The 26,796-nt window shown below is 39.6% G+C and overlaps 1 protein-coding gene across 1 annotated transcript in view; it reads left to right on the forward strand.

Annotated features, from left to right (window-relative positions):
* USP32 (ubiquitin specific peptidase 32) overlaps positions 1-26,796 on the forward strand; it is a 230,454-nt gene that overhangs the window by 173,502 nt on the left and 30,156 nt on the right. Inside the window, exons 15-26 of the mRNA XM_062215840.1 lie at positions 240-380; positions 10,064-10,181; positions 14,201-14,355; positions 15,411-15,492; positions 16,276-16,350; positions 17,186-17,324; positions 17,584-17,689; positions 19,473-19,646; positions 20,823-20,997; positions 21,291-21,442; positions 25,007-25,118; positions 26,178-26,389. Coding sequence (XP_062071824.1) covers positions 240-380; positions 10,064-10,181; positions 14,201-14,355; positions 15,411-15,492; positions 16,276-16,350; positions 17,186-17,324; positions 17,584-17,689; positions 19,473-19,646; positions 20,823-20,997; positions 21,291-21,442; positions 25,007-25,118; positions 26,178-26,389 — 1,641 coding nt within the window. The remainder of the gene's footprint in view (positions 1-239; positions 381-10,063; positions 10,182-14,200; positions 14,356-15,410; positions 15,493-16,275; positions 16,351-17,185; positions 17,325-17,583; positions 17,690-19,472; positions 19,647-20,822; positions 20,998-21,290; positions 21,443-25,006; positions 25,119-26,177; positions 26,390-26,796) is intronic.

The following is a 26,796-nucleotide window of genomic DNA, read 5'->3' on the forward strand; positions in this document are numbered from 1 at the left end:
CAGCTTCCTGCTAATGCAGATTCCAGAAGGCAGTGATGTTGACTCAAGTGACTGGGTGCCTGCCATCCACATGGGAGACCTGGATTGAGTGCCTGGCTTCAGCTTTGGCCCAGCCCTGGCCATCGTGGGCATTTAGGGAACTCTCTTTTCTCTCTCACTATGTGTGTCTCTACCTCTCCACCTGAAAAAATAAATAAATGGGTTTTTTAATATCAGCATTACATTTCATTCTTTCTAAGGCTACATCATTGACACTAGAAGGAGGACGATTAAAACGAACTCCACAGCTAATCCATGGAAGAGATTATGAAATGGTCCCAGAACCTGTATGGAGAGCACTTTATCATTGGTATGGAGCAAACCTGGCCCTACCTAGACCAGTAAGTATATCCAGTACTGCCTTACGTATGGAGCGGTTGGAAATGGAGTCTTCTTATTACTTTTTCTATTTGAGCGTCACTGTCCACAAATTAATTCTTACTTATGGTAGCATAGTACTCAAAATCTATTCAGATCTGTTGACTAATAATTTTAGGTTGTTTCACATTCGCTCATTGATTCATTCAACATTTATTGAGCATTATATCAAATGTCAGTTCTTCACTCACATGGCAATAGGTGGCTGACATGGAGTTGAAAGAACAGTCACTAGCCTGAGAAAAGCCAGGGAATTATGAGTTGTCCACATGTAATATCATGCACAACTTAGATTAGAGAAGAAGGAAGGCTGAGAGCCAGCGCCACAAACTTGAGTGACATTGCTATTCCCATTTTTCACCCAGGCATCCAGTTTGGGGATTGCTGTCTTCATGCAGCTTTTAGTGAGTTTTTGTAGTTTATCTTTGGGAAAGGGAGAGCATATAAAAGATCATAATATGTGATGATAGGAATTCAAGACTAATGAATTTTGATCATTGCTATCCCTGGAATGGGTCATTTGGAGTCAAAAGCTTTAATATACTTGAAAGGATTTGCAAAATGTAACATGAAAATATTGATCAGTCACTTGCTCTGTCCGCATGATACATGGGCTCATCACACAAGACTTTACTTTTTACATTGTTGAAGCAGTAAACAAGATATCTTACAGCAAGATCTCTCTTGTAATCCAGAGTCACTCTTCCTTTTATAATATTCAAGTTAGAACCTCTTTATACCTAGAGAGTTTTTTTGTGTAAATGAGGTATGGCAAATTAGCTTACAAAAATAGTACAAATCTGCTATGTCGATTTTTTAAAATATTTATTTATTTACTTGAAAGAGTTACAGAGAGAGAGAGAGAATCTGCTGGTTCACTCCCCAAATGGCCACACGGCCCAGCATAGGCCAATTTGAAGCTAGGAGTTTTCTCCGGGTCACCAACGTGTGTGCAGGAGCCCAAGAACTTGGGCCATCTCCTGCTGCTTTTCTAGGCACAATAGCATGGGGCTGGATTGGAAGTGGAGCAGCCAAGACCTGAACCAGTGATGCTGGCATTGCATACAGGAGCTTTTCCTTCCACGCCACAGCTCCAGCCTCTGCTTTGTTGATTTTGAGTTATTAATAATTATGGTTATTAAAAATTATGATTAGGAATCAGGAATTTAGGGTTTTTGTTGGTTCCTACACTGTTAATATTTGACATCAGGACTCCTGAATATATATAGGTTCTTGTTTTATTTATTAGGGGGGTGGAACAGTTCTTGAGTCAATTAATGTCAGACTTTCCTGATTTTTTTTTGTTGTTGTTGTTGTTGAGATTTATTTATTTGAAAGGCAGAATTACAGAAAGAGAGGGAGACAAGAAGACAATGTTCTTCCGTCTGCTGGTCTATTTCCCAAAATGGCCTAAATGTCCAGAGCCGTTCAAGGCCAAAGCCAGGAGCCCAGAACACTGTCCAGATCACCCATGTGAATGGCAGGGGTCCACATACTTGGACCATATTCCGCTGCTTTCCCGGGCACATTAGCAGGATGGTGCATTGGTAGTGGAGCAGCCAGGACTTGAGCCAGTGCTCATATAGGATGCCAGCGTCACAGGCAGCTTAACTTACATCATAACACCAGCTCCTGTTTTATTTTATCTTTATAAAGATTTATTTATTTGAAAGGCAGAGCTACAGACACACAGAGAGAGAGAGAGAGATTTTCTGTCTGCTCACTGCTCACTCCTCAAATGGTCAGAACAGGAAAGAATTCCATCCAAGTCTCCCACATGGGTGGAAGTGTCCCAAGTATTTGGGCCATCTGCTTTCCCAGGAGCACTAAGCAGAGAACTGGATCAGAAGTGGAATCACTAGGACTTGGAAGTGTTATTCATGTGGGATGCCAACGTCATAGGCAGCGGCTTAACCCATTGCACCACAACACAAGTCCAATTTTCTATCTATTTTAATCTGCTATGTCTGTAAGTTAAATACTGTGTCATATTTCATGTATGATGATCTTCAAAAGTTCATGGAAGAATTGAATTGAAAGATTATGTGGGAGCTGGATGTTTGTCCTGCAAGACATTTACTTACCACATTGCATGTGGATATGATGCTTGCTTCTGGCCCTTAACTCCACCTTCCTGCTAATGCAGACCCTGGGAGACAGTGGTAATGGCTCAAGTAATAGGGTTCGTGCCACATAAGGAAGGCCTGGTTGGGTTTGGGCTCCCAGGTTCAACCTGGTCATCACAGGCATTTGAGGAAGAACCAGCAGATGGGATCTCTCTGTCTCCATCTCTGTATCTCTAATGCCTCTCAAATAAATAAATAATTTTTAAAAGTAGATACTGTGTGTGGCTGCCATTGTATTGACAGTGGGTTAAGCTGCTGCTTGTGATACCAACCCTTCATATTCAAGCCCCAAATACTCTGCTTCCAATCTATCTTCCTGCTAATATGCACCCTGGAATGGTACCAGAAGATGCCCCTTGTACTTGGGCCACTGCCACCTACATAGGAGATCCAGATGGAGTTCTGGGCTCCTGAGGCTTTGGCCTGGCCCAGTCCAGTTGTTGTAATTTGGGAGTAAACCAGCATATCGAAGATCCCTCTGTCTCTCTCAGTCTATCCTCTTTCAGTCTCGTTTTCTGCCTCTGTTGCTCTGCCTTTCAAATAAGTAAATAAATATTTAAAAATAGATACTGTGGGCTGGCGCCGTGGCTCAACAGGCTAATCCTCCGCCTTGCGGCGCCGGCACACCGGGTTCTAGTCCCGGTTGGGGCGCCGGATTCTATCCCGGTTGCCCCTCTTCCAGGCCAGCTCTCTGCTATGGCCCGGGAAGGCAGTGGAGGATGGCCCAAGTGCTTGGGGCCTGCACCCGCATGGGAGACCAGGAGAAGCACCTGGCTCTAAGCTTCAGATCAGCGAGATGCGCCGGCCACAGCGGCCATTGGAGGGTGAACCAACGGCAAAAAGGAAGACCTTTCTCTCTGTCTCTCTCTCTCTCACTATCCACTCTGCCTGTCAAAAATAAATAATTAATTAAAAAACACATATGGTTAGCATATCATCTGATTCATGGTAAGAGATCAGTAAATGTTGACTGTTATTAGTATCATCAGTAACTATTAAGTGAATTCTTTCAGAGCCTCCTATAAGGTCATATTTTTTTATTTGGATGTGAGATAAATAGTAGTTGAAGCATAATTTTATTTTTTTTTTAATTTTTTTTTTTTTTATTTTTTGACAGGCAGAGTGGATAGTGAGAAAGAGAGACAGAGAGAAAGGTCTTCCTTTTTGCCGTTGGTTCACCCTCCAATGGCCGCTGCGGCTGGCGCATTGAGCTGATCCGAAGCCAGGAGCCAGGCGCTTCTCCTGGTCTCCCATGTGGGTGCAGGGCCCAAAGACTTGGGCCATCCTCCACTGCCTTCCCGGGCCATAGCAGAGAGCTGGCCTGGAAGAGGGGCAACCGGGATAGAATCCGGCGCCCCAAATTGAACTAGAACCCGGTGTGCCAGCGCCGCAAGGTGGAGGATTAGCCTGTTAAGCCACAGCGCCGGCCGCATAATTTTATTGAATTAATGTTTTACTTGCTGACTTAATAGTACTTTTTCATCTATTTTCATCTTAGTCTGTCTTCATATCTACATAAAATAAATTTACCTGATTTTATGAAAAATTGCTTTTAAAACATTTGAATCTGGTGTTTGTGATCAATGTATTTGCCATGACAAGATTAAAAATAAGTTCTATTACCTTCACTCTTAGATAAATCCTACTGTTTTGCAGAATAGCTTTATTTTTTATTTTTTTTTAAGATTTATTTATTTACTTGAAGAGTTACACAGAGAGGGAAGGAGAGGCAGGAGAGGCAGAGAGGTCTTCCATTCACTGGTTCACTCCCCAATTGACCGCAACAGCCGGAGCTGCGCCAATCCAAAGCCAGGAGCCAGGAACTTCCTCCAGGTCTCCAATATGGGTGCAGGGGCCCAAGGCCTTGGGCCATCTTCTACTGCTTTCCCAGGCCATAGCAGAGAGCTGGATCGGAAGTGGAGCAGCCAGGACTCGAACTGGCACCCATATGGGATGCTGGCACTGCAAGTGGCGGCCTTAACCACTACGCCACAGCGCCGGCCCCACAATAGTTTTATTTTATTTATACTTGGGACAAATGATCAGTGATGGTAAGTTAAGTAGTATAGAACAAAAAAAGGTGAAAATCATGCCACATCTTCAACTTGGAGATAATTATAGTTAGTATTTTGGTGTGCATCTCTCTACCTTCCTGTATGCCTATACATATATAGATATATGTGGATAATTTTATGAAATTGAATCACAACATACCTGATGTTTTACTATTTTTTTTTTAAGATTTGTTTTTATCTATTTGAAAGGCAGAGTTAGAGACTGTGAGAGAGCTCACGAGCATGCGGTTCCCTCCACTAGTTCACTCCCCATATGGCTGCAACAGCAGGGCTGTGTCAGGCCAAAGCCAGGATTCTGGAACGCCATAGAGATTTCCCACATTGGTGGCAGGCATGCATTAGCAGGGATCTGGATCAGAGGTGGAACAGCCAAGACTCAAACCAGTGCTCATATGGGATGCCAGGATCACAGGTGGCAGTTTAACCCACTGTCCCACAATGCTGGCCCTATTTTTTTTTTTTTTTTTTGGACAGGTAGAGTTATAGACAGTGAGACGGAGAGAAAGGTCTTCCTTCTGTTGGTTCACTCCCCCAATGGCTGTCACGGCCGGCACTGCGCCAATCCGAAGCCAGGAGCCAGGTGCTTCCTCCCAGTCTCCCATGCGGGTGCAGGGGCCCAAAGACTTGGGCCATCCTCTGCTGCCCTCCTGGGCCACAGCAGAGAGCTGGACTGGAAGAGGAGCAACTGGGACTAGTACCTGGCGCCCCAACAGGGACCAGAACCCGGGGTGCTGGCACCGCAGGCGGAGGACTATCCAAGTGAGCCACGGCGCTGGCCATGATCTATCTTTAAAACTAACATGGACACATGGATTTTTGTAGGTTAATACATTTAGATTTGTGCCATCATTTTTAATGATAGACATTTTATTTCCCTCTAGCTTTTAGCTGTTTAGAACAATTTTCTGGTGAACATTCTCTTTCCAAATCTCTATGATGATTAAGGAAAATTCCTGGGGTGGCATAACAGGTTCAGCTGCTGCCTGCAGCACCAGCATCCCATATAGGCACCAGTTCTTGTCCTGGCTGCTCTACTTCCAATCCAGCTCCCTGCTGATGCACCTGGGAAAGCAGCAGAAAATGGCCCAAGTGCTTGGACCCCAGCATTCACATGGGAGATCCAAAAGAAGCTGTTGAGGCTATTTGGGGAATGAACCAGTGGGTAGAAGATATTTTTCCCCCCTCTTTCTCTCTCTCTCTAATTCTGCCTTTCAAATAAAAAATAAAAAAATAAATAAACCTTTAAAAATAAAAAAAGAAAATTCCTGTAAGTGGAATACTATATTAAAAGTCATACTCATCTTATATTTCATACATATTGTTCATTCTTTTCTGTAAAGATTATACCTGAATGGTTTTATATGATGGGATTATATTGCATCTGTTGTTTGCTGGGAACTATTGAAATTTACAAGTTTATAGACAAAAATAATTAAAATGTAAATGAATGTATATGTATATGTGTGTGTGTATGTGAGAGAGAGAGAATTTGTTAAGCTCTTGCTCACAAAATCACTTGTTATCTTCAAAAGCAAGATAAGTATTATAGAAATTACCAAATTATCCATTGAGATTCTCCTGGTGATATGTTTTTATGTAGTCTGATAACTAAAGATACTAAATTATCAATCTTTCTGAAAATCACACTTAAATTGCAGTCCTAAGAAATTGTAGATGACTTTGCAGTTGTCACTGTGTCTTGCTGTTTGGGAAGGCACACAGGTTTTGTTTCTTCCAGTGGTCTTAGAGGAATGTCAGGGAAAGTTGCTTTTATGCTACTGAAGTAGGAGTTAAAATGTTCCCAAATAGAGTCTTTCAAATGTTATGTTATGATTTATCAGAATGTGTGCAATACTGTGATTTGTAGTAGTGTTTTTATTTGATCCTTTATTGTCCATTTCATAGTGTTAAAATACTGTTTTGGGGCTGCTGCTTTGGCATAGTGGATAGAGCCACCACCTGCAGTGTCAGCCTGCCATATGGGCACCAGTTTGAGTCCTGGCTGCTCCACTTCCCATCCAGCTCTCTGCTATGGCCTGGGAAAGCAATAGAAGATGGCCCAAGTCCTTTGGTCCCTGTATCCGCGCGGGAGATCCTTAAGAAGCTCCTGGCTCCTAGCTTTGCATCTGCCCAGCTCCTGCCATTGTGGCCATTTGGGGAGTGAACCAGCACGCACGCTCACTTGCTCGCTCTCTCTCTCTCTCTCTGTCTAATTCTACCTTCCAAATAAATAAATAAACCTTAAAAAAAAAAATACTCTGTTTTGAGGGCAGGTGTTTGGCAGAGGAGTAGCTGCTGCCTGCAGTGCCGGCATCCCATGTGGGTACCAGTTCAAGTCCTGGCTATTCCACTTTGGATCCGACTCTCTGCTATGGCCTAGGAAAGGAGTAGAAGATGGCCCAAGTCCTTAGGCCCCTGCACACAAGTAGGAAACCCAGAGGAAGCTCCTGGCTCCTGGCTTTGGATCAGCGCTGTTCCATCCATTGTGGCCATCTTGGGAGTGAACCAGTGGATGGAAGACCTCTCTCTGTCTCTGCCTCCCTCTTTCTATAATTCTGTCTCTCAAATAAATAAATAAATGGATCTTTAAAAAAACAAACTCACATCTCATATCAGAGTGCCTGGGTTTGAGTCCCCACTCCTCCTCCAATCCAGTTTCCTGCTAATGTGTACTTTGGGAGGCAGGTGATGGCTCACATAGTTGGTTTCCAGCCATCTACTTCAGAGACCTGGACTGAGTTCCAGGTTTCTGGCTTTGACTTTGGCTTTAGCTCAGCCCCAGCTTTTGTGAGTGTTAGGGAGTACACCAGCAAGTGGAAGATCTCTCTGTTACACTGCCTTTCAAATAAATAATATTTTTGAAAGCTGCTGATTATTAAATATAAATATAAAACTTAAAAATTTAATTGTAGTAGGCATTTAGCCTAGTATTTAAGATGCCAGTTAAGGCACCTGTGTCCCATTTCAAAGTTTAATATCTAGCTCTAGCTCTAGCTCTAGCTCTAGCTCTAGCTCTAGCTCTGCCTCTGCCTCTCCCTCTCCCTCTCCCTCCTGACTCCAGCTTCCTGCCATTTTGGACCTGGTGAAACAGTGGTGATGACTCAAATAGTTGGGTTCCTGTCACCCACATGGGAGACCCAGATTGAGTTCTGGGCTCACAACTTTGGCCTGGCTCAGCCCCAGCTGTTGCAGACACTGGGGACGGAACCAGTGGATAGAAGATATTGCAGTCTGTCTTTGTCTTTCTGCCTTTCAAGCAATAATAATAACTAAATATTAAGACCTTTTTTAAAAAAATATGCTTGGAACCAGCATTGTAACATAGTGGCTAAGAATTCCACCTGCAGTGCTAGCATCCCATATTGGTGCCACTTCAAGTCCCAGCTACTCCATTTCTGATCTAGTTTCCTACTAATGTGCCTGGGAAAAAATAATGAAGATGGCCCATGTGGGAGACCTGGATGAAGCTCCTGGCTTCTGGATTTGGCCTGGTCAGCCCTGGCTGTTGCAGCCATCTAGGGAATGAATCAGCAGATGGAAGATCTCTCTGTCTCTCCTCTTCTCTCTGCAACTTTGGCTTTCAAATAAATAAATAAATATTGGGGGGAAAATGAAAAATACTCTCTTGGTGTGGACATTTAGCTTAGTGGTTAAGATGCCATTTAAGATACCTACATCCCATATCAAGAGTATTTGAGTTTAATACCTGGCTCTGTGTCCTGACTCCAGGTTCTTGCTAATGTGGATACAGGGAAACAGTGGTCATGGCTCAAGTAATTGGGTTCCTGTGCTCACATGGTAGTCCTGAGTTGATTCCCACTGTTGAGGGCATTTGAAGAGTGAACCAGTGAATGGAAAAGCACTCTCTATCTCTTTGTCTTTCTGCCTTTCAAATTAAAAAAAAAAAAAAAAGATACATTGCAGAAGACCTTGGTTACTGAGGAAATAAACCCTAACCACCTGTAGGATCTGTTCTAAAGAGTTTAAGTATTGGAACTGGCACTGTGGCCCAACGGGTTAAAGTCATGGCCTGCAGCGCCAGCATCCCGTTTGGGGATACTGCTCCACTTTGATCCAGCTCCCTGCTAATGCACCTGGGAAAGGGGCACAGGATGGCCCAAGTCCTTGGGTCCCTACACCCACATGGGAGATCTGGAAGATGCTCCTAGCCTCAGCCTAGCCCAGCCCTGGCTGTTGTGGCCATTTGGGGAGTGAACCAACAGATGGAAGACCTCTCTCTCTCTCTCTTTTTGTCTCTCCTTCTCTCTCTGTAACGCTGCCTTTCAAATAAATAAATATTTAAATAAAAATAGTTTAGATGTTTATGCTGCTATCCTTTTGCAATATAAAATTGGTAACATGCTACTCCTAAATAATATTTTGGTAAGCAGGTGATTTCCTGTGTCTGTGGACTGAAAAGCAGGTCATTTTGAGGGAGCGGCTTGAAAATCCTATTCCAACAATGTGTAACATCGGTTTATACTTCCAGTTTTGTTTTTAATCACAGACAAAAAAAAAAATACAGGAACAGACCCATTGTAGAAGTAGAACAGAGAGTAAAATTTTATTTGAAAATAGTTTTATCCTCACTACTAGTACAAAAAAAATGTTGAAGGGCCAGTATCGTGGCATAATGGGTAAAGCCACCACCTGTGACACTAGCATCCTATAAGGGCTCCAGTTCAGGTCCATGCCGCTCCACTTCCAATCCAGCTCTCTGCTAATAGCCTGGGAAAGCATTGGAAGATGACCCAAGTGCTTGGATGGAAGATCTCTGTCTCTCTCCCTCTCTCTAACTCAAATAAGTAAATCTTTTTTTAAAAATTAGAAAACTACAGAATAATATTTTTTTAAAAAGAAATAAAAGTTGAAGCAAATTTACAATTATATGTATTAAAGAAATGGGAATATATCTAAGTAGTGTCTAATGATAAAGTTTTGTGAGCACAGAATAATTGTATGGAGATAGTGTAGATGGCTAACCTTTGGGTAGAAGCATGGCTCTGTAGTTACAGACATGAACACCTCCACTTCCATGCTTTTTGACTTATTTAACTCCAACTCTGTGAATACGTCCTCAGAAAATCATTTATATACATGACATATATAAAAGTGAAGAGGGTAAGATAAGATATAAGGAAAAGGGTAAGATACGGTAAGATAATACTGAAACTTTTTCCCCCTTAATTTTTGTTGTTACTTGCTTTTAAGTTTAAATATAGAAGATACACACAAAAAGTTCTATTCTTGGAACATAGTTTTAGGAACAGGAACCTAAGAGTATTCAAGTCCGTGTAACTTAAATATACTCATGAGTTTCAGTACTATGAAAAAATAGGTAATGACTGGTCAAGGATTTTAGTGGAGAGGTAAATCTCATTACATTATAATGACAATCTTTGTTTCTTCTTTTAGAGTAATTACTTTTATATTGTAAAATAACAGGTGATCAAGAATAGCAAGACAGATATCCCAGAGCTGGAATTATTTCCTCGCTACCTTCTCTTCCTGAGACAGCAGCCTGCCACTCGGACACAGCAGTCTAACATCTGGGTGAATATGGGTATGATGAGCCTGAGAATGTTTCCTCAGCATTTACCGAGAGGTAACTTAAGAATGCAGCAAGAATACTATGAATTTACTTTAAAAAAAATGTAAAAGCCATAGTGAAACCAAGTTGCTCTAAGTCTGATGCCACTGTACTAATTCACAGTCCTACCTACTTTGATCCAAATCAGTAAATCACTTATAAGGCTTAGATCAATGTCATGGGCAAAACCACACATGGGGGTAGAAGCAAACCCCAGCAGCAAACTGATAAGAATTGTTTCCTTTTCTAGTTTGTAAACTTAAGAAAGTAATTAATTGGAGTGGATTTTATATGCTTTATATCTTTGAAGTAAGCCATTGTAAATTGTAGACCCAAACTGTAGTTTGCTAGCCTTAGACGGGTTCTTTTCAGTTCCACTAAAATTTATTTAAAAAGTGATCCTATGGCATATAATGATTTGTATTTGTTTCTTTGAGTTTAGTTTGGTAAAAAATGTTATATTTCTTGTGCTAAATCTAAGGAGGCTTTTAAAGAAATAGGTAATATAGATTAAAGGATATGTTTTTGAAAATGAAATTGGCACATTGGCCCCAAAAAACATCAAATTTATAAGACATGCAAAGTTCCTATTTTAATGTATAGCATACAAAAAGTTTTATTTTGATTTCTCTGTAAGAGAAAATATTATTGATGGATGAGCCTTGCTGTATGTTTTTGCCTTGCATATATTTGAAATTGTTCTTCAGCAGTAAAGAAATAGTGAGTTCATTCATTTACACTGTCTCAGACTGTGTGTTTGTGTAACTTAATAAACGGGAACTACTTCTGAGCCCAAACCAACCCTTTGTAAGTAATATGCTACCTTTAAATTTAAATAGTTAATTTTGTCTTCCCCAAAGGTTATACTCTGATAATATATGAATATCCTTTTGCATATTGTTTAGTGAGAAATTATAACAACTTAGTGGCCTCTGCCTAACCAAAACTTTATCTTTGGGGAGAACATCAAGGAACATTGAAATATAGAATTTCTTTGAAAATTTTTTGATATAATTTTCCAGTAAATAAAAGTATTAGCCTTGATTTCATGGGCACCCATAGCATATGTCTTTCTTGATTCTCTTTGAAAGATAACATGAAAGGCAAGATGTGTTGTTGCGCTTTTAGTAAGTATTCTTTGTAACTCCTGTGCCGATCCTAGATTTTTGCTGCTTCTATAAATTCAACTAGATTTGTTGGTGCCATTCAAAAGCACACAATTATTGGTAATAAATGGCTGCCTGTTTAATGAGCTTGCTGTAAAAACTATCTAGAACTCAAAAAGTCTCTTATTGTGGCTTAGGACAATAGAGATTGACTTGGACACTATACTTGCAAATGCTTCTGAATCCTAGAATGGGGTAGTTCTGATGCTCCAAATTTGTTCTTAATTTGAAATTTTATTCCTTACTAATTAACTGTGAAATCAATCATTAATCATTTTGAAGTTTATAAAAATATGCTTTCTTGCTGTAATCTTACGACTAATCCTCTGATGTGTAATTAGATAAATTTGCTCTTTTAGAGATTATCCTTTGCTTACTCATAGTAAAAAATTTGCTTTGCTATGCATTTAAAAACTGATTATGGTTAAGTTTTGTTCTGTCATTACATAATATTCATCTTTCTCAAATTTACTCAATTTACCATAGCTGTTTATTAAGGTTCTGTTTTCCTTTTGAAGTAAACCTTGCCACAGTTACCATGACTTCACTGTAGTTTTTTCTAAAGACAAGGCCACAGAAGTCATTATTCCTTAGATAATTTTCAGCCAGGATTAGGTGAGTGAATTCTCTTTGGAAGCTTTAAAAAGCTGATGTTGCCAATATTTTTATCTGCTTATTTAGTAAATGAAAACTTATAAAAGCACATTTAATGGGAGGAAGAAGATAAGTCACCACTGACTGGCTGGAAAACTACCTGGAATGTATGTTTATATCCTAAAAACACTGGGTTACAGAGTTTATCGTTTTCATTGAGGATCCTTAATAAAATACAGCCTTCTGTATATAGCCAAAGGTGCCCATTTAAGGTACAGCTTTGTTGAGATTTTTCACTGAATAGTTTTCTGGGTTTTAGCAAGTTTGTTTTTGTTTTTGTTCTTAGCAAGCTTTTTTTGATTTTTATACTCTTTTTATCCTCTTCCTCTTTTTTTTTAAATGTTTGTTTATTTATTTGAGAGGCAGAGTTACAGACAGGGAGAGGGAGAGACAGAAAGAGATCCATCTGCTGGTTCACTCCCCAAATGGCTGCAACGGCCAGAGCTGGGTCAGTCCAAAGCCAGGAGCCAGGAGTTTCTTCTGGGTCTCCCACATGGGTGCAGGGGCCCAAGGCCTTGGGCCATCTTCTGCTGCTTTCCCAGGCCAAAGCAGAGAGCTAGATTGGAAGAGAAGCAGCCGAGACACAAACTGGCACCCATATGGGATGCTGGCACTGCAGACGGTGGCTTAGACCACTATACCATAGTGCTGGCCCCCTCTTCCTCTTTTGAAGTATGGATATATTCTTCCTTCACTCTTCTCCTTTTCTTCCCTGTATAGTTAGCCCTCTGTGTGCAGGTTAAGCATCCAGAGGATCAACCAACCTTGAATGGAAAATGTTTTATAAAAAACGATATCTGGGCCGGCGCCGTGGCTCAACAGGCTAATCCTCTGCCTTGCGGCGCCGGTACACCGGGTTCTAGTCCCGGTTGGGGCGCCGGATTCTATCCCGGTTGCCCCTCTTCCAGGCCAGCTCTCTGCTATGGCCCAGGAAGGCAGTGGAGGATGGCCCAAGTGCTTGGGCCCTGCACCCGCATGGGAGACCAGGAGAAGCACCTGGCTCCTGGCTTCGGATCAGCGAGATGCGCCGGCCACAGCGGCCATTGGAGGGTGAACCAACGGCAAAAAGGAAGACCTTTCTCTCTGTCTCTCTCTCACTATCCACTCTGCCTGTCAAAAAAAAAAAAAGATATCTGTACTGAACATGTACAAGAGTCCTCTTTCTTGTCATTGTTTGCTAAAGAATACAAAATAGAAACTATTTATATAGTATTTACTTTGTGAAAGACATTATTACTGATCTGGAGATGATTTAAAGTATATGGGATGATGTGTTCGAGGTAAATCAAGTACTACCCATTTTGTGTAAGGGATTGAGCATCTCTGGGTGCCGGTATTCTTGGAAGTAGGGGTCCCAGACCCGGGCTCCTGCAGTACTGAGGGATGACTGTATTGCCACTTCTCTGTTTCCACCTTTGGCCCTTCAGGAATTCTAGGTCATGTCTGCTGTGCTGTTATTAGCCTGACAGATTATGTGACTTTTTTTCCCCCTCCTCCTTTGCAATAAGACTATCTGTTTACTTATTTATGTCACCATGGGAATTTTCTTGGCTTCATTTTGGAACTGTATTTGGCTGTGTAGAGTCTGTACCTATTTAGAATTTTAAGTCACATTTTCATTTCTTGTATAATTGTACCAGTGTGCCAAATAATTGGGCCACTTAATGACTGACAGTGATGGAATTAGGAATTCTAAGGCTGTTTATTTTAAGAAAGTAGATCAGAAGAACCCAGTTATCTATCTATGGCATTCATAACTGGTCCCATTTTATCCCCCCGCAACTCTTTTTTTTAAATACTTTTTTATCCAGCCCCTGCCTCCCCCTCATTCTTACGCAGGGTTTTATTTCATTTGCTGTCGAATGTAACCCAACTGAGGGCAGCCATTGACCATTGCCAGTCATTTGCCAGTGTGTCCCCACTCTCCTTGGGATCTAAATATTGCCAATCATTTAGGCTCTGGGCTTTTGTTGCTCAGACTTTGGACTGACTACAAGACACTTCAGTCTCCTGTCTTCATTTTAAAAACTCAATGGTACTCTTCATTTATAAAATTAAACCTGTAATTCTCATTTCTTAACATTATTTCCCAAAATAGCATGGACTCCATTGCTGAGAAGGGTGCCTTTTTTACATCTGCCTTTTTCCTTATTGTGATTACTACAACCATAGGAAATGTACCTTCTCCGAATGCACCTTTAAAGCGAGTATTAGCCTATACAGGCTGTTTTAGTCGAATGCAGACCATCAAGGAAATTCATGAATATTTGTCTCAAAGGCTGCGCATCAAAGAGGAAGACATGCGCCTGTGGCTATACAACAGTGAGGTAAGAGGCATCTCAGAGTCATGAAGAGTCTGATTGTTAAATCAAGTTTCATGAGTGTGGGATTTTTTTCTCTGTAGTAATTATACTAAAAGCCATGTATGTCTAAGATCTCAGTGAAAATTTTAACTTTCAAATTCAAATTCATGTATGCATACATGTAAATCATTGTCACCTAAGTTCCATAATAACAGTTGATTGTGATGGTATCATCTTATAAAGATTGCTGTCAGGTATCTTTTTTTTTTTTTTTTTTTTTACTGAATTTGTTTTTATTTATTTTAAAGTAATTTATACAGGTGCTAAAAAATTCATACAATACAGGAATATACAGTGGAACATTCTCTTTCCCATTCCCTAACCTCTATTACCTCTTCTCAGAGACAGTGCTGTTAATTGCTTAACATATATGCTATAGATAATACTCTGGAATTGGATCCTTAGTGCGAACCAATCTCTATTCCCTGTGTGTTCTTCCTTTGGTCACCGCTGAGAGGCAGTATTGCATAGCGTTTAAGAGCATGGTTCACGCAATCACACTGCCAGGAATTAAATGCCTGGCTCTGCCACTGTTAAGTTGTGTAACTAAGAGCAAATCACTTAATCTTTGTGCCTCAATTTTCTCATGAGTGAAATGGGAAAATAATAGTATCTCCTCAGAGTAGTTGTGAGCATTAAAAGAACTAATTTTGTACTTGGTTCTGCATTTTCAGTTCTAAATAAGCAATCAAATTCTGTTTAGAACGTTTACTGATTTGGATACTAAAGAATTTCTGCACTTTTCAGAAAATCTTTCTCAGTGAATTTTAGTTTTATGTGTGATAGATCTTTTCCTGGTCTCTGCCCCCAGTCATATGTAATTTTGTTTTAGGGACATAGAATGTTTATATACCACATGTTATGTTCTTTGTTTTGTAGCTCACCACTTCTAGCCAACTATAATTTCCCAAATAATTGTGAAATGGGTTATGTAACTGCAAGGAAGTTTTTAATTATCATTCTTTTTTGCTTCCAGTTTACTAACAAAATTAACAAAAAGATCTCTTCCTTATTAATAGAATTACCTTACTCTTCTGGATGATGAAGATCATAGATTGGAATATTTGAAAATCCAGGATGAACAGCACCTGGTCATTGAGGGTACGTAATGAGAGCATGGATCAACATTCCTATTGGAATCTTAGTGGAAGTATTTAAAAAGGTACTAATAATTTTATAATCTTTTCCAGGGAAGCTATTATTTGATAATTATACTCTTTGTGGTAAAGAAAACCCGCTGAGTTTTTATATAATCTTCCCATACTATGTAGATTGCTTTAAAAGAAAAATAACTTGTCTGTAGTCATTGGCTAACAAGAGGTGAGAAAGTTAGAAAGTGAATTCAGTTACAAATTACAGTTTCTTGGGGTTTTCAAACTGCTTCTTTGAGATTTAGTAAGGAAATCAGCTTTCTGAGATAGTTAGTGGCACACAGGTCTCATTAGTCGTCAGTGCTGGCTGCTCGCCAGCCGAGCCGTGTGTATATTCACACATACGCTAGTTTAGACAATGTTTCTTTTCTCTTCAAGATTCATGGATGTACTGGTAACTGCCTTTGTGTTAAATTGAGTAGATTACTCTGACAGGGTTACAATTTAAGGAAGAATTATAATATTTCTAATGGTTTGAGATTTGGAAATTTGACTGTGCCTAAGGTTTAATTACATTTATATGTGATAGGGTATAATTTTACTTTAAGTAGGTAATTGAAGTAATAGCTTATTCTAGCCAATACAAAGAATAGAAATGGTTTCAGAGCAAGTTACTTAAATCAACTTTTTTTTTTTTTTTTTGAGAGTGATTTAGAAATTTTTCAGCAGAAGGAACTGAGTGGCTTTGAATTGTGCAGATAGAAAATTAACGCGTTTCTATCTCTCTTTACAGTGCGCAACAAAGATATGAGTTGGCCAGAGGAAATGTCCTTTATAGCAAACAGTAGTAAAATAGACAGACACAAGGGTAAGTATCCAGTGTATTATTGTTAAAGAGACAGTTTTAAATGTATTCTTTCAGCTGTTGAAATGCTAACAACTTTTTCTAGTTCAAAAAGTTACTAGGACCTTCTCTTGTTCTTTTTTCTTGAAGCAGCCTTTGATGTTGATAAACCCAACATCAGATTATTTTCTAAATTTCTTTCTTTTCTTTTTTTTTTTTTTTTTTTTTGACAGGCAGAGTTAGACAGTGAGAGACAGACAGACAGAAAGGTCTTCCTTCCATTGGTTCACCCCACAATGGCCACTATGGCTGGCACACTACGCCAATCCGAAACCAGGAGCCAGGTGCTTCCTCCTGGTCTCCCATGCGGGTGCAGGGCCCAAGCACTTGGGCCATCCTCCACTGCCTTCCTGGGCCACAGCAGAGTGCTGGCCTGGAAGAGGAGCAACCAGGACAGAATCCGGCGCCCCTACCGGGACTAGAACCCGGGGGTGCCAGAGCAGCAGGTGGAGGATTAGCCTAGTGAGCCACCGCACTGGCCTATTTTCTAAATTTCTAACCCTGCAATTAAATAGTTTAAATTTCTTTGAACCATTCTAGGAAAATAATTGTTTGAATTCTTTTTTAAAAAATTCTAGAAAGTAGAATAATTACTGCTTCTGAATTACAAATGAGCATGCATCATCATTATTGCCAGAGATTCCACCTTCTCAACTTTAGCATTTGAAAGACCTGCTAAAAAAAGTTTAGCTCCCTTTAGCTGATTAAAAGAGTTATAAAACTCACTGCATTGAACCAAGGTACTGTTTGTTTAAATATTCCTACAGCTCAGTATTGATTCTCATATTATTTGTTCCAGTTCCAACAGAAAAGGGAGCCACAGGTCTGAGTAACCTGGGAAATACATGCTTCATGAACTCGAGCATACAGTGTGTTAGTAACACACAGCCACTGACACAGTATTTTATCTCAGGGAGACATCTTTATGAACTCAACAGGTAATCACTTTTGAACTGTTGGCCTCTTAACCTTCTGTGACTTTGATATGAACCAGTGTCGCCTAAATCTCCTTTTTCTTTACCCTGAGCCAGGAAAATCTTATAGCCCTATTTAGTATGAAATAAGGCCTAAGGGATACTTCCTTTATTTCAGAAAGAAAAGATAATTAATTTGGTGTGAGATGCTAGACATCTCTCTGTCCAGAAGATTGTGATTTATGAGACTCGTTGGTAACAAATTTTCCTCTCAAACTTCTAGAACCAATCCCATCGGCATGAAGGGGCATATGGCTAAATGCTATGGTGATTTAGTACAGGAGCTCTGGAGTGGGACCCAGAAGAACGTTGCCCCATTAAAGCTTCGGGTAAGTAAGTTAAAATTAAAGTATTTAATTTCTAAACAGTTGTTAAAGGAATCATTTTTCTCTACATGCTTCTTCTGCTTAGCTTTTTAGTTTAGTTAAATAAATGTTTTGGGGTCCAGATGTCAAATACTTTGATATGTCCGTATATATACAAAATACTGCTGTATACAGAGGGTCTTCTAAAAGTTCATGGAAAAATGCATATTATGAAAAAACTGCATGGATTTCAAAAACTTTTTTAAGAAATATTTATTTACTTATTTATTTGAAAGGCAGAGTTACAGAGAGGCAGAGGCAGAGATAGAGAGAAGTCTTCCATCCACTGGTTCACTCTTCAATGGCCACATTGGCCAGATCTGCACCGATTCAAAGCCAGGAGCTTCCTCTGGGTCTCCCCCGCAGGTGCAGGGGTCCAAGGACTTGGGCCATCTTCTACTGCTTTCCCAGACCATAGCAGAGAGCTGGATCAGAAGTGGAGCAGCCGGGACCTGAACCGGTACCCATATGGTATGCTGACACTGTGGGCGGCAGCTTTACCTGCTACGCCACAGCGCCAGCCCCAAAAAACTTTTAAGATTTTATTAATTTATTTGAGAGGCAGAGTTACAGAGAGAGGAGGGGAGAGACAGAGAGAAAGATCTTCCATCCACTGGATCAATCCCAAAATGGCTGCAACCACCAGAGCTGGGCTGATCCAAAGCCCGGAGCCAGGAGCTTTTTTCTGGTCTCCCATGCTGGTGCAGGAGCCGAAATACTTGGGTCATTTTCCACTGCTTTCCCAGGCCATAAGCAGAGAGCTGGATCAAAAGAAGAGTAGCCAGGACACAAACTGGCTCCTCAAATACTTTCACTAAAATGAACTTGTCCTTTTATTCCATTTTCCATGAACTTTTTGAAGTGCTGTTAATATGTAGTATGTCAAAAAGACCAAAATCATAGTTTAAATTTGGAGTGTTGTTCATTTTACTAATGTATCAAATGTCTTCGTTATATAAAGAGTAACCTTTATTTGGTAATCCTTCACTGTTAGTGATAGCTAACTGCACAGTTCATTTCAGATATACCCAATACATTTATAGCAGCATCTGAAGAAAATAAAAAAGTAACAGGAGGAAAGAATGTACTTAATGGCTACAAGTTTTAAATTAATGGCATATGTAGTAGATTTTAGTGAAGTTAGGAGTATTAGCTGTTTTAAAACAAAGTGAAAGTTTTTTTAGGTTAAAAATTAATAATCATAAAAGCTAAAAATTTGACAGCTTACCACTCATTTAGTTTTCTAATTAGTCCTAGACTGTATTTCAACGTTACTATCCCTGTTTTATGTCTGAAGAAACTAAGACTCAAAGTGCTTAGGTGGCTTGCCCAAGGTGACAGATCATAAGTCCTCATGGTCCTCATAGTCACTGCTCTGACTCTCATAACAAAAGTTAGCCTATGACAGAACCAGAAGAGGAAACTGAGTAAGGAAACATTATGTAGAACAGGAAGTCTCTCAATGTGAGCAAATGCTGTTTTATTATTTCTGTCTTAACATCTGTGTGCTTGAAGAACTGTTTGCTTATATGATGCTAACACATCAAAATTAGCCAGTGTTTCTCTTTTTGATTATTTGAGATAAAAATTTAAAAGATTTTGTGATTAACCAAAACATTTGCTGAAATAGAGGCAGACTACTAAGTTACTTACTTGATTATGCACTCTCTGATTCAATTATAAGACATGTTCATCACAAGTTTTATGGGGTACGAAATAACAGCCATGACTTCTCTTATATTTATAGTGGACAATAGCAAAGTATGCTCCCAGGTTTAATGGGTTCCAACAACAAGACTCCCAAGAACTTTTGGCTTTTCTCTTGGATGGTCTTCATGAAGATCTGAACCGAGTCCATGAGAAGCCATATGTAGAACTGAAGGACAGTGATGGCCGGCCAGATTGGGAAGTAGCTGCAGAGGTTTGTCAGTTTTGTTGTTGTTGTTTATTAAAGACATTTTATTTATTTGAAGGGCAGAGTTAGAGAGAGGGAGAGACAGACAGAGTGGTCTTCCACCCACTGGCTCACTCTCCAGATGGTCGCAATGGCCTGGGGCTGGGCCAGGCCAAAGTCAGGAGCCAGGAGCTTCTTCCAGGTCTCCCACATAGGTTCCAAGGGCCCAGGCACTTGAGCCCTCCTCCTTGCTATTCCCAGGTCATCAACAGGAAGCTGGACCGGAAGTGAAGCAGCTGGGACACAAACCAGTACCCATATGGAACGCCAGCATTATATTATAGGTGGCAGCTTTACCCATTGTACCACAATGCTGGCCCTGGTTTGTCAGTTTAACATTCTGACCACAAATATGTGTAACATAAATTAAGTGCAAACTAAATTATTTTGTGACCAGAATTGTATGAATTCTGTGAGGAATTTACTTATCTGGGCTTAATTCCTGTGCTATAATACCAAAAGAAAAGTACTTTAAATGAAAATAGAAAAATAATGCCATTTCATGTTTTAAACTTTGTATGATAGAAGCAGGAATAATTATCCAGCAGAATTTAGAGTCCTCATTCCCATAACTGCTATAGTAATGTGTAGTGACCTGTGGACATATTTTGGTGGGGTTTTTGCTAAAGATTTTTTTTACTCTTTTCACATTTTGGATTAACATGTAGTATTTGTACATTTTTAAGGAGTACAGTGCAATATTGCAACACATAAACAGAGCATAAATCGATTATACTCTTTCCATTTCCTTACATTTTCTGTATTTGGAGTTTAACAGCTCCTCTGTTCCTTTAAGTATATTTTATCTGCTTTATAACAAAAAACTTTAATCTTCAAGATTATTAGCATGGCCAGAAGAAATGAAAAATAGGATTTTCCATCTGAATTTAATATTTTACAGATTGCTCAGAAAGAATTAGGTTTGACTCCATAACTGGTTTTCTCTGCTCTCTTATTTAGTACATTTTAAATTACATATTTAAGTTATAAATTTAAAGGTAGAAAGATTTTATATTTTAAATTAATATTAAGGTTTATTCCTTGACATTTAGATCTAATCATTTAACTAATCCCTTTGAATTTATGTAGAAATTCTTATCTTTTGAATTTTGAAAAATATTTTGTCATGTTTTTTCTTGCTAGGCCTGGGACAACCATCTGAGGAGAAATCGATCAATTGTTGTGGATTTGTTTCATGGGCAGCTAAGATCCCAAGTCAAATGTAAGACGTGTGGGCATATAAGTGTCCGATTTGACCCCTTCAATTTTTTGTCTTTGCCACTACCAATGGACAGTTACATGCACTTAGAAATAACAGGTGAGTAACAAAGTTGTGAAGTATCACTGGATTCCATTTTCTTTTACCTCATTAAAACAGCCTAAATTTACAAGTATGACTGTTTATTTTTAATGGGTTCTCGTAAAAATTGATCATCAGCATGTTATCATTTAGCAGACTGCTTGGTGGTATGATTTGAAATTTGCAAGATTTGGAACATGAGCCCATTTTGTTGATTCTTCTTTTAATTTCAAACATACATCCACATCTAGTTTGTAAGACTTTCAACAAAACCTGAATTTTACTGATAAAAGATATTTTCTCTTTACTAGTAATTAAGTTAGATGGTACAACTCCCGTACGATATGGACTAAGGCTAAATATGGATGAAAAGTACACTGGTTTGAAAAAACAGCTGAGTGATCTCTGTGGACTTAAGTCAGAACAAATCCTTCTTGCAGAAGTACACAGTTCCAACATAAAGGTAATGTTATCTGCTCTGCTGTGCTTTCCCTAGGATACCTCTGATTCTGTCCTTCACAGATCAGTTTTCTCAATTATTACTACTAGTTAGTTCAAAACTAAACCCAAACAAAAAGATATTGTCTAGTTTTATTTTTTTTTAATTTCACTTAAGGTATACAAATCTCATGTATTTCATATATGCAGATTTAGGAACATATTGATACTTCCCCCACACACACACACCCTCCCGCCCATGTACCTGCCCTTCCTCCTACTTCCTCTCATTCCTTCTCTTAATTTTATAATGATCTACTTTCAGTTTAATTTTATACTCATAAAACTAATCCTACACTAAGTAAGGAGGTCAACAAATAATAATAAGAAAAAACACCATTTGTCAACAGTAGAGACAAGGGCTGTAAACAATCATCAAAGCTCAGACTGTCCATTTCACTCCTATACATTACATTTTTGGTACTCTTAGTTACCACAGATCAAGGTAAACATATGTTATTTGTCTTTTTGGGACTGGCTTATTTCATTAAGTGTAATAGTTTCCAGTTGCATTCATTTTCTTGCAAAAAACAGAATTTTGTTCTTTTTTTTATATAACTGAGTATTATTCCATAGTGTATATGTACCATAATTTCTTTATCTAGTCATCAGTTGATGGACATCTGGGTTGATTCCATATCTTAGCTATTGTGAATTGAGCTGCAATTAACTTGAAGGTACAGATAACTCTTCTGTATGCTGATTTCATTTCCCTTGGGTAAATTCCCAGGAGTGGGATTGCTGGATCATATGATGTATCTATTTTTATCTTTCTGAGGTATCTCCATACTGTCTTCCACAATGGTTATACTAGTTTACATTCCTACCAGCTGTGGAGTAGGGTACCTTTCCCCCACATCCTCACCAGCATTTATTGTTTGTTGATTTTTATGTGAGAGCCTTTTTAACTGGGGTGAAGGTGAAACCTCATTATGGTTTTGATTTGCATTTCCGTGGTGGCTAATGATCCGGAACATCTTTTAATGTGTCTGTTGGCCATTTGAATTTTCTGTTTTGAAAAGTGCCTATTCAAGTCCTTTGCCCATTTCTTAAATGGATTGTTTGTTTTTTTAGTTTCTTGAGCTTTTTATAGATTCTAGATATTAATCCTTTATCAGTTTCATGGTTTGCAAATATTTTCTCCCATTCTGTCAATGGTCTTATCACTTTGCTGAATATTCTTTTTCCAGTAAAGAAGCTTCTTAGCTTGATATGACCCTACTTGTCTATTTTGGCTTTGATTACCTGTGCTTCTGGGATCTTTTCCAAGAACTCTTTGCCTGTGCCAATGTCTTGCAGTTTCCCCAATGTTCTCCTCTAGGAATTTGATGGTATCAGGTCATAGATTCAGATCCTTGATCCATTTTGAGTTGATTTTTGTATAAGATGTAAGGTAGGGGTCTTGTTTCATACTTCTCCAGGCAGAGATCCAATTTTCCCAGCACCATTTGTTTTCTAACCCAGAAACTTAAAAGGTTGTCCGCCAGAATAAAGGAATAATAATGATGATGATTTTTAAAAGACTTATTTATTTATTATTTGAAAGGCAAGACTGCCTGTATGGAGTGATCTAGCTGTTTCACTATTGTGTAAGTTTCCCCCAACTGCACATGAGCACTCTTCTGCACTGCACTCTCACTAGAAGTTGTCCTAATTTAATTATTTTATGTATTTCTAAATGTGTGTTTTTAGTATTTATGAATATACAAATAGCCCTCTCTACTCTTGGATTCTGTATCTGTGGATTTAACCAATTATGGCTCAAAAAATGGGGGGAAGAAAGAAAAAAAGAGATGTTCTAAACATATATAAGCTTATTTTCCTTGTCATTACTCCCTAAACAATGTATTGTAACTGTTTGCCTATCATTTTGCAATGTATTGGGTATTGCCCATAATCTAGAAATAGTTTCAGGTATACAGGAAGATGTGCATAGGTTATATGCAAATACTGCACCATTTTATGTAGGAGATTTGAACACCTGCAGAGTTTGGAGTCCTGGAATCAGTCCTCTATAGATACCAAGTGTTAGCTGTATGTTCTTGGCCTTTAATCACACTACAAAATTAAAGAGTAAAGGCAAAATCACACAAATCACATCTTCCTGCATATAAACAGTTTAATAAAGATATCATCCACCCCAAACTTAGCTTCTTCTGTTGGTATTATTTATTATTGGTGTTTCTTTTTTTTTTTTTTTTAAGATTTATTTATTTATCTGAAAGTCAGAGTTACACAGAGAAAGGAGAGGCAGAGAGAGGTAGAGACAGAGAGAGAAAGGCCCTCCATCTGCTGGTTTATTCCCCAGATGGCCACAACAGCCAGAGATGCACCAACCGAAGCCAGGAGCTTCCTCTGGGTCTCCCATGTGGATGCAGGGGCCCAAGCACTTGGGCCATCTAACACTGCTTTCCCAGGCCATAGCAGAGAGCTGGATCGGAAGTGGAGCAGCTGGGTCTCAAACCGGTGCCCATATGGGATGCCAGTGCTTCAGGCCAGGGCGTTAACCAGCTGTGCCACAGCACTTGCCATTTAAAATCTACCTCACTGACATTTCTTCCTTCATCTGAAATGTGAGTGTGACATCTCTCTGAGGGTCTGGAGTTCAGATGCTTAAAACAAAGAACAAAACTTGTCGATCATAGACAGTAGGGAGGAAGCAATGGTTTTCTTTGACATTGAGGTTAAATTTCATTTATTTTATCAAGACCTTATTTTTAGTGGAAAGATTATTCAATCTTACTGTTTCCTGATGAAAGTCGCTCTCTAAGTCATTCTCTTCAATTGTGTATCAGAGAGAGAATTTGTCAGATTTATCTGAGGGACTGGCATTGTGGTATAGTGAGTTCTGGTTCTAGCTGTTATACTTCTTTTTTTTTTTTTTTTTTTTTTTTGACAGGCAGAGTGGACAGTGAGAGAGAGACAGAGAAAGGTCTTCCTTTTGCCGTTGGTTCACCCTCCAATGGCCGCCGCGGTACGCGCGCTGCGGCCGGCGCACCGCGCTGTTCCAATGGCAGGAGCCAGGTGCTTATCCTGTTCTCCCATGGGGTGTAGGGCCCAAGCACTTGGGCCATCCTCCACTGCACTCCCTGGCCACAGCAGAGAGCTGGCCTGGAAGAGGGGCAACCGGGACAGGATCGGTGCCCCGACCGGGACTAGAACCCGGTGTGCCGGCGCTGCTAGGCGGAGGATTAGCCTATTGAGCCGCGGCGCTGGCCTAGCTGTTATACTTCTGATCCAGCTCCCTGCTTATGCACCTGGGAAAGCAGCAGAAGATGGCCCAAGCACTTGTGGTCCTGCCAGCTGTGTTGGGAGATCCGGATAGGACTCCTGGCTTCTAGCTTCAGCCTGGCCCAACCCCGGACCATTGTGACTATTTGGGGAAGAAAGCAGCAGAAGGAAAATCTCTTTGATTCACTATTTCTGCTTCTGTCTCTGTCACTCTGCATTTCAAAAAAAATAAAATAAATCTTTAATAAAACACTTATCTGAAACATCTCTACCTTTTCATCTTTCTTCTTTTTTGTAGAACTTCCCTCAGGACAACCAAAAAGTACGACTGTCAGTGAGTGGATTTTTGTGTGCATTTGAAATCCCCATCCCTGCTTCTCCAGTTTCTGCTTCCAGTCCAGTGCAGACAGGTAAGGTGGAACTAGTGCTTCTTCTCCTGATCTTCCTGATCTCAGCTTTAAGTGTTGGCCCAAGGGTTTTCATCATTTTTATATTTGTGCCAAGGATACAAGAACAAAAGAACTTTGGAGCACAAAGGAACCTTGCTGGCCATTTGGCTCAGAATCCTCACTTAACAGATAAGGAACCTAAATAGCAAAGAACCTAAGTGACTAAGATCAGTTGTTATTACCTAAAATACCACTGGAATTCAGATCTCTTTTAGCTCATTTATCTAATACTAATATGAAACAGATGGTGTGAGAGGAACATGCCACCAGTAAATAAAAACAATAAATATAATTGGAAAGGAATCTGTGTATAAAGTATTACATATGATTTAATATGGCCTTTTGGTAAATCCTTTCAACCATTATTAGTGCTTTGTCTGTTCTTCTTCATACTGCTTATATTAGGTTGATTCAGAACCCTAAATGGCTTCACAGAAATGAGACTCCTCTCACTGTATTTAGCAAATGGTACTGATGACTGATGGGTAGCTGTGCAATGTTGCTTTCTGTTTGGAGTGTCACTGTGCAGTAGAACTCAGTGAGGAAAACTCTTGTGATATTTGCTATCCAGTACAGTATCTGGCAGTCACGTGGGCACTGAACACTTGGGCTGTAGCCAGTGAGGTTGAGGGAATACAATTTTAATTTAATTTTCATTTGACTAGAGGTTACTATATTAGAGCATTTTTAGAGGAATGGATAAGTGCATTTTTAGAGGACAGGAAAAGGAAAAGTTTTAGAGCTGTCTTTGTGCTATAATATGGTACTAATATAGGTTTTTGCAAATTCTCCTTAACAGTTTCCAGAAGTTACTGTGCTTGCCATTTAATCATAGTGGCAGTGAACTCTGAAAATGAATCTTCCAGTACATTTACAATTATTATTTTAACTATAATTTTTCTCAATGCTGTGTTAAGAGACAGTACTGTCAGTGTGGTACAGGCCTCAAGATGCTTGACAGAAGAGCTAAGGTGAAGTTACCACAAGCTTATCATACGTTACTTATCTTTGAATTTGTAGATTTCTCCTCTTCCCCATCTACAAATGGCATATTCACCCTAACTACCAATGGGGATCTGCCCCGACCAATCTTCATCCCCAATGGAATGCCAAACACTGTTGTACCATGTGGGACTGAAAAGAACTTCACAAATGGAATGGTGAATGGTCATATGCCGTCTCTTCCTGACAACCCCTTTACAGGCTACATCATTGCCGTCCACCGAAAAATGGTTAGTTAAATGTTAGACAACTTACTGCTGGTCATGCCAGTGTCATTTGTGAAATATAGGCATTTTCTGTCTTTACAGCTCCTTCATCGAACACACTTTCCAAGTGTGGCATATACTAATGTAAGTGATCAGGGCCAGGATTTAGTATCATATATGATAACCAGTATGAAAATTGGTGTTCCCATCACTTCTCGGCCTTTTGGCTAAGATCAAGTATAAAAATTGGCGTTCCTCACTCTTACATTAACAGACAGAAGGATAGCTGGTGCTTCTAAGGACTACTTTCTATAAAAATTGGTGTATACTGTTGCACATGTAGGCATGTACATCTCTGCCGTTAACTGTGAATATCTTTGGAGAACGTTCTTTTTATATTAATTTTGTATTTTATTTGTGTATGCTTATAA

This window comes from Lepus europaeus, chromosome 18 (genome assembly GCF_033115175.1).
Source record: "Lepus europaeus isolate LE1 chromosome 18, mLepTim1.pri, whole genome shotgun sequence".
NCBI lineage: Eukaryota > Metazoa > Chordata > Mammalia > Lagomorpha > Leporidae > Lepus > Lepus europaeus.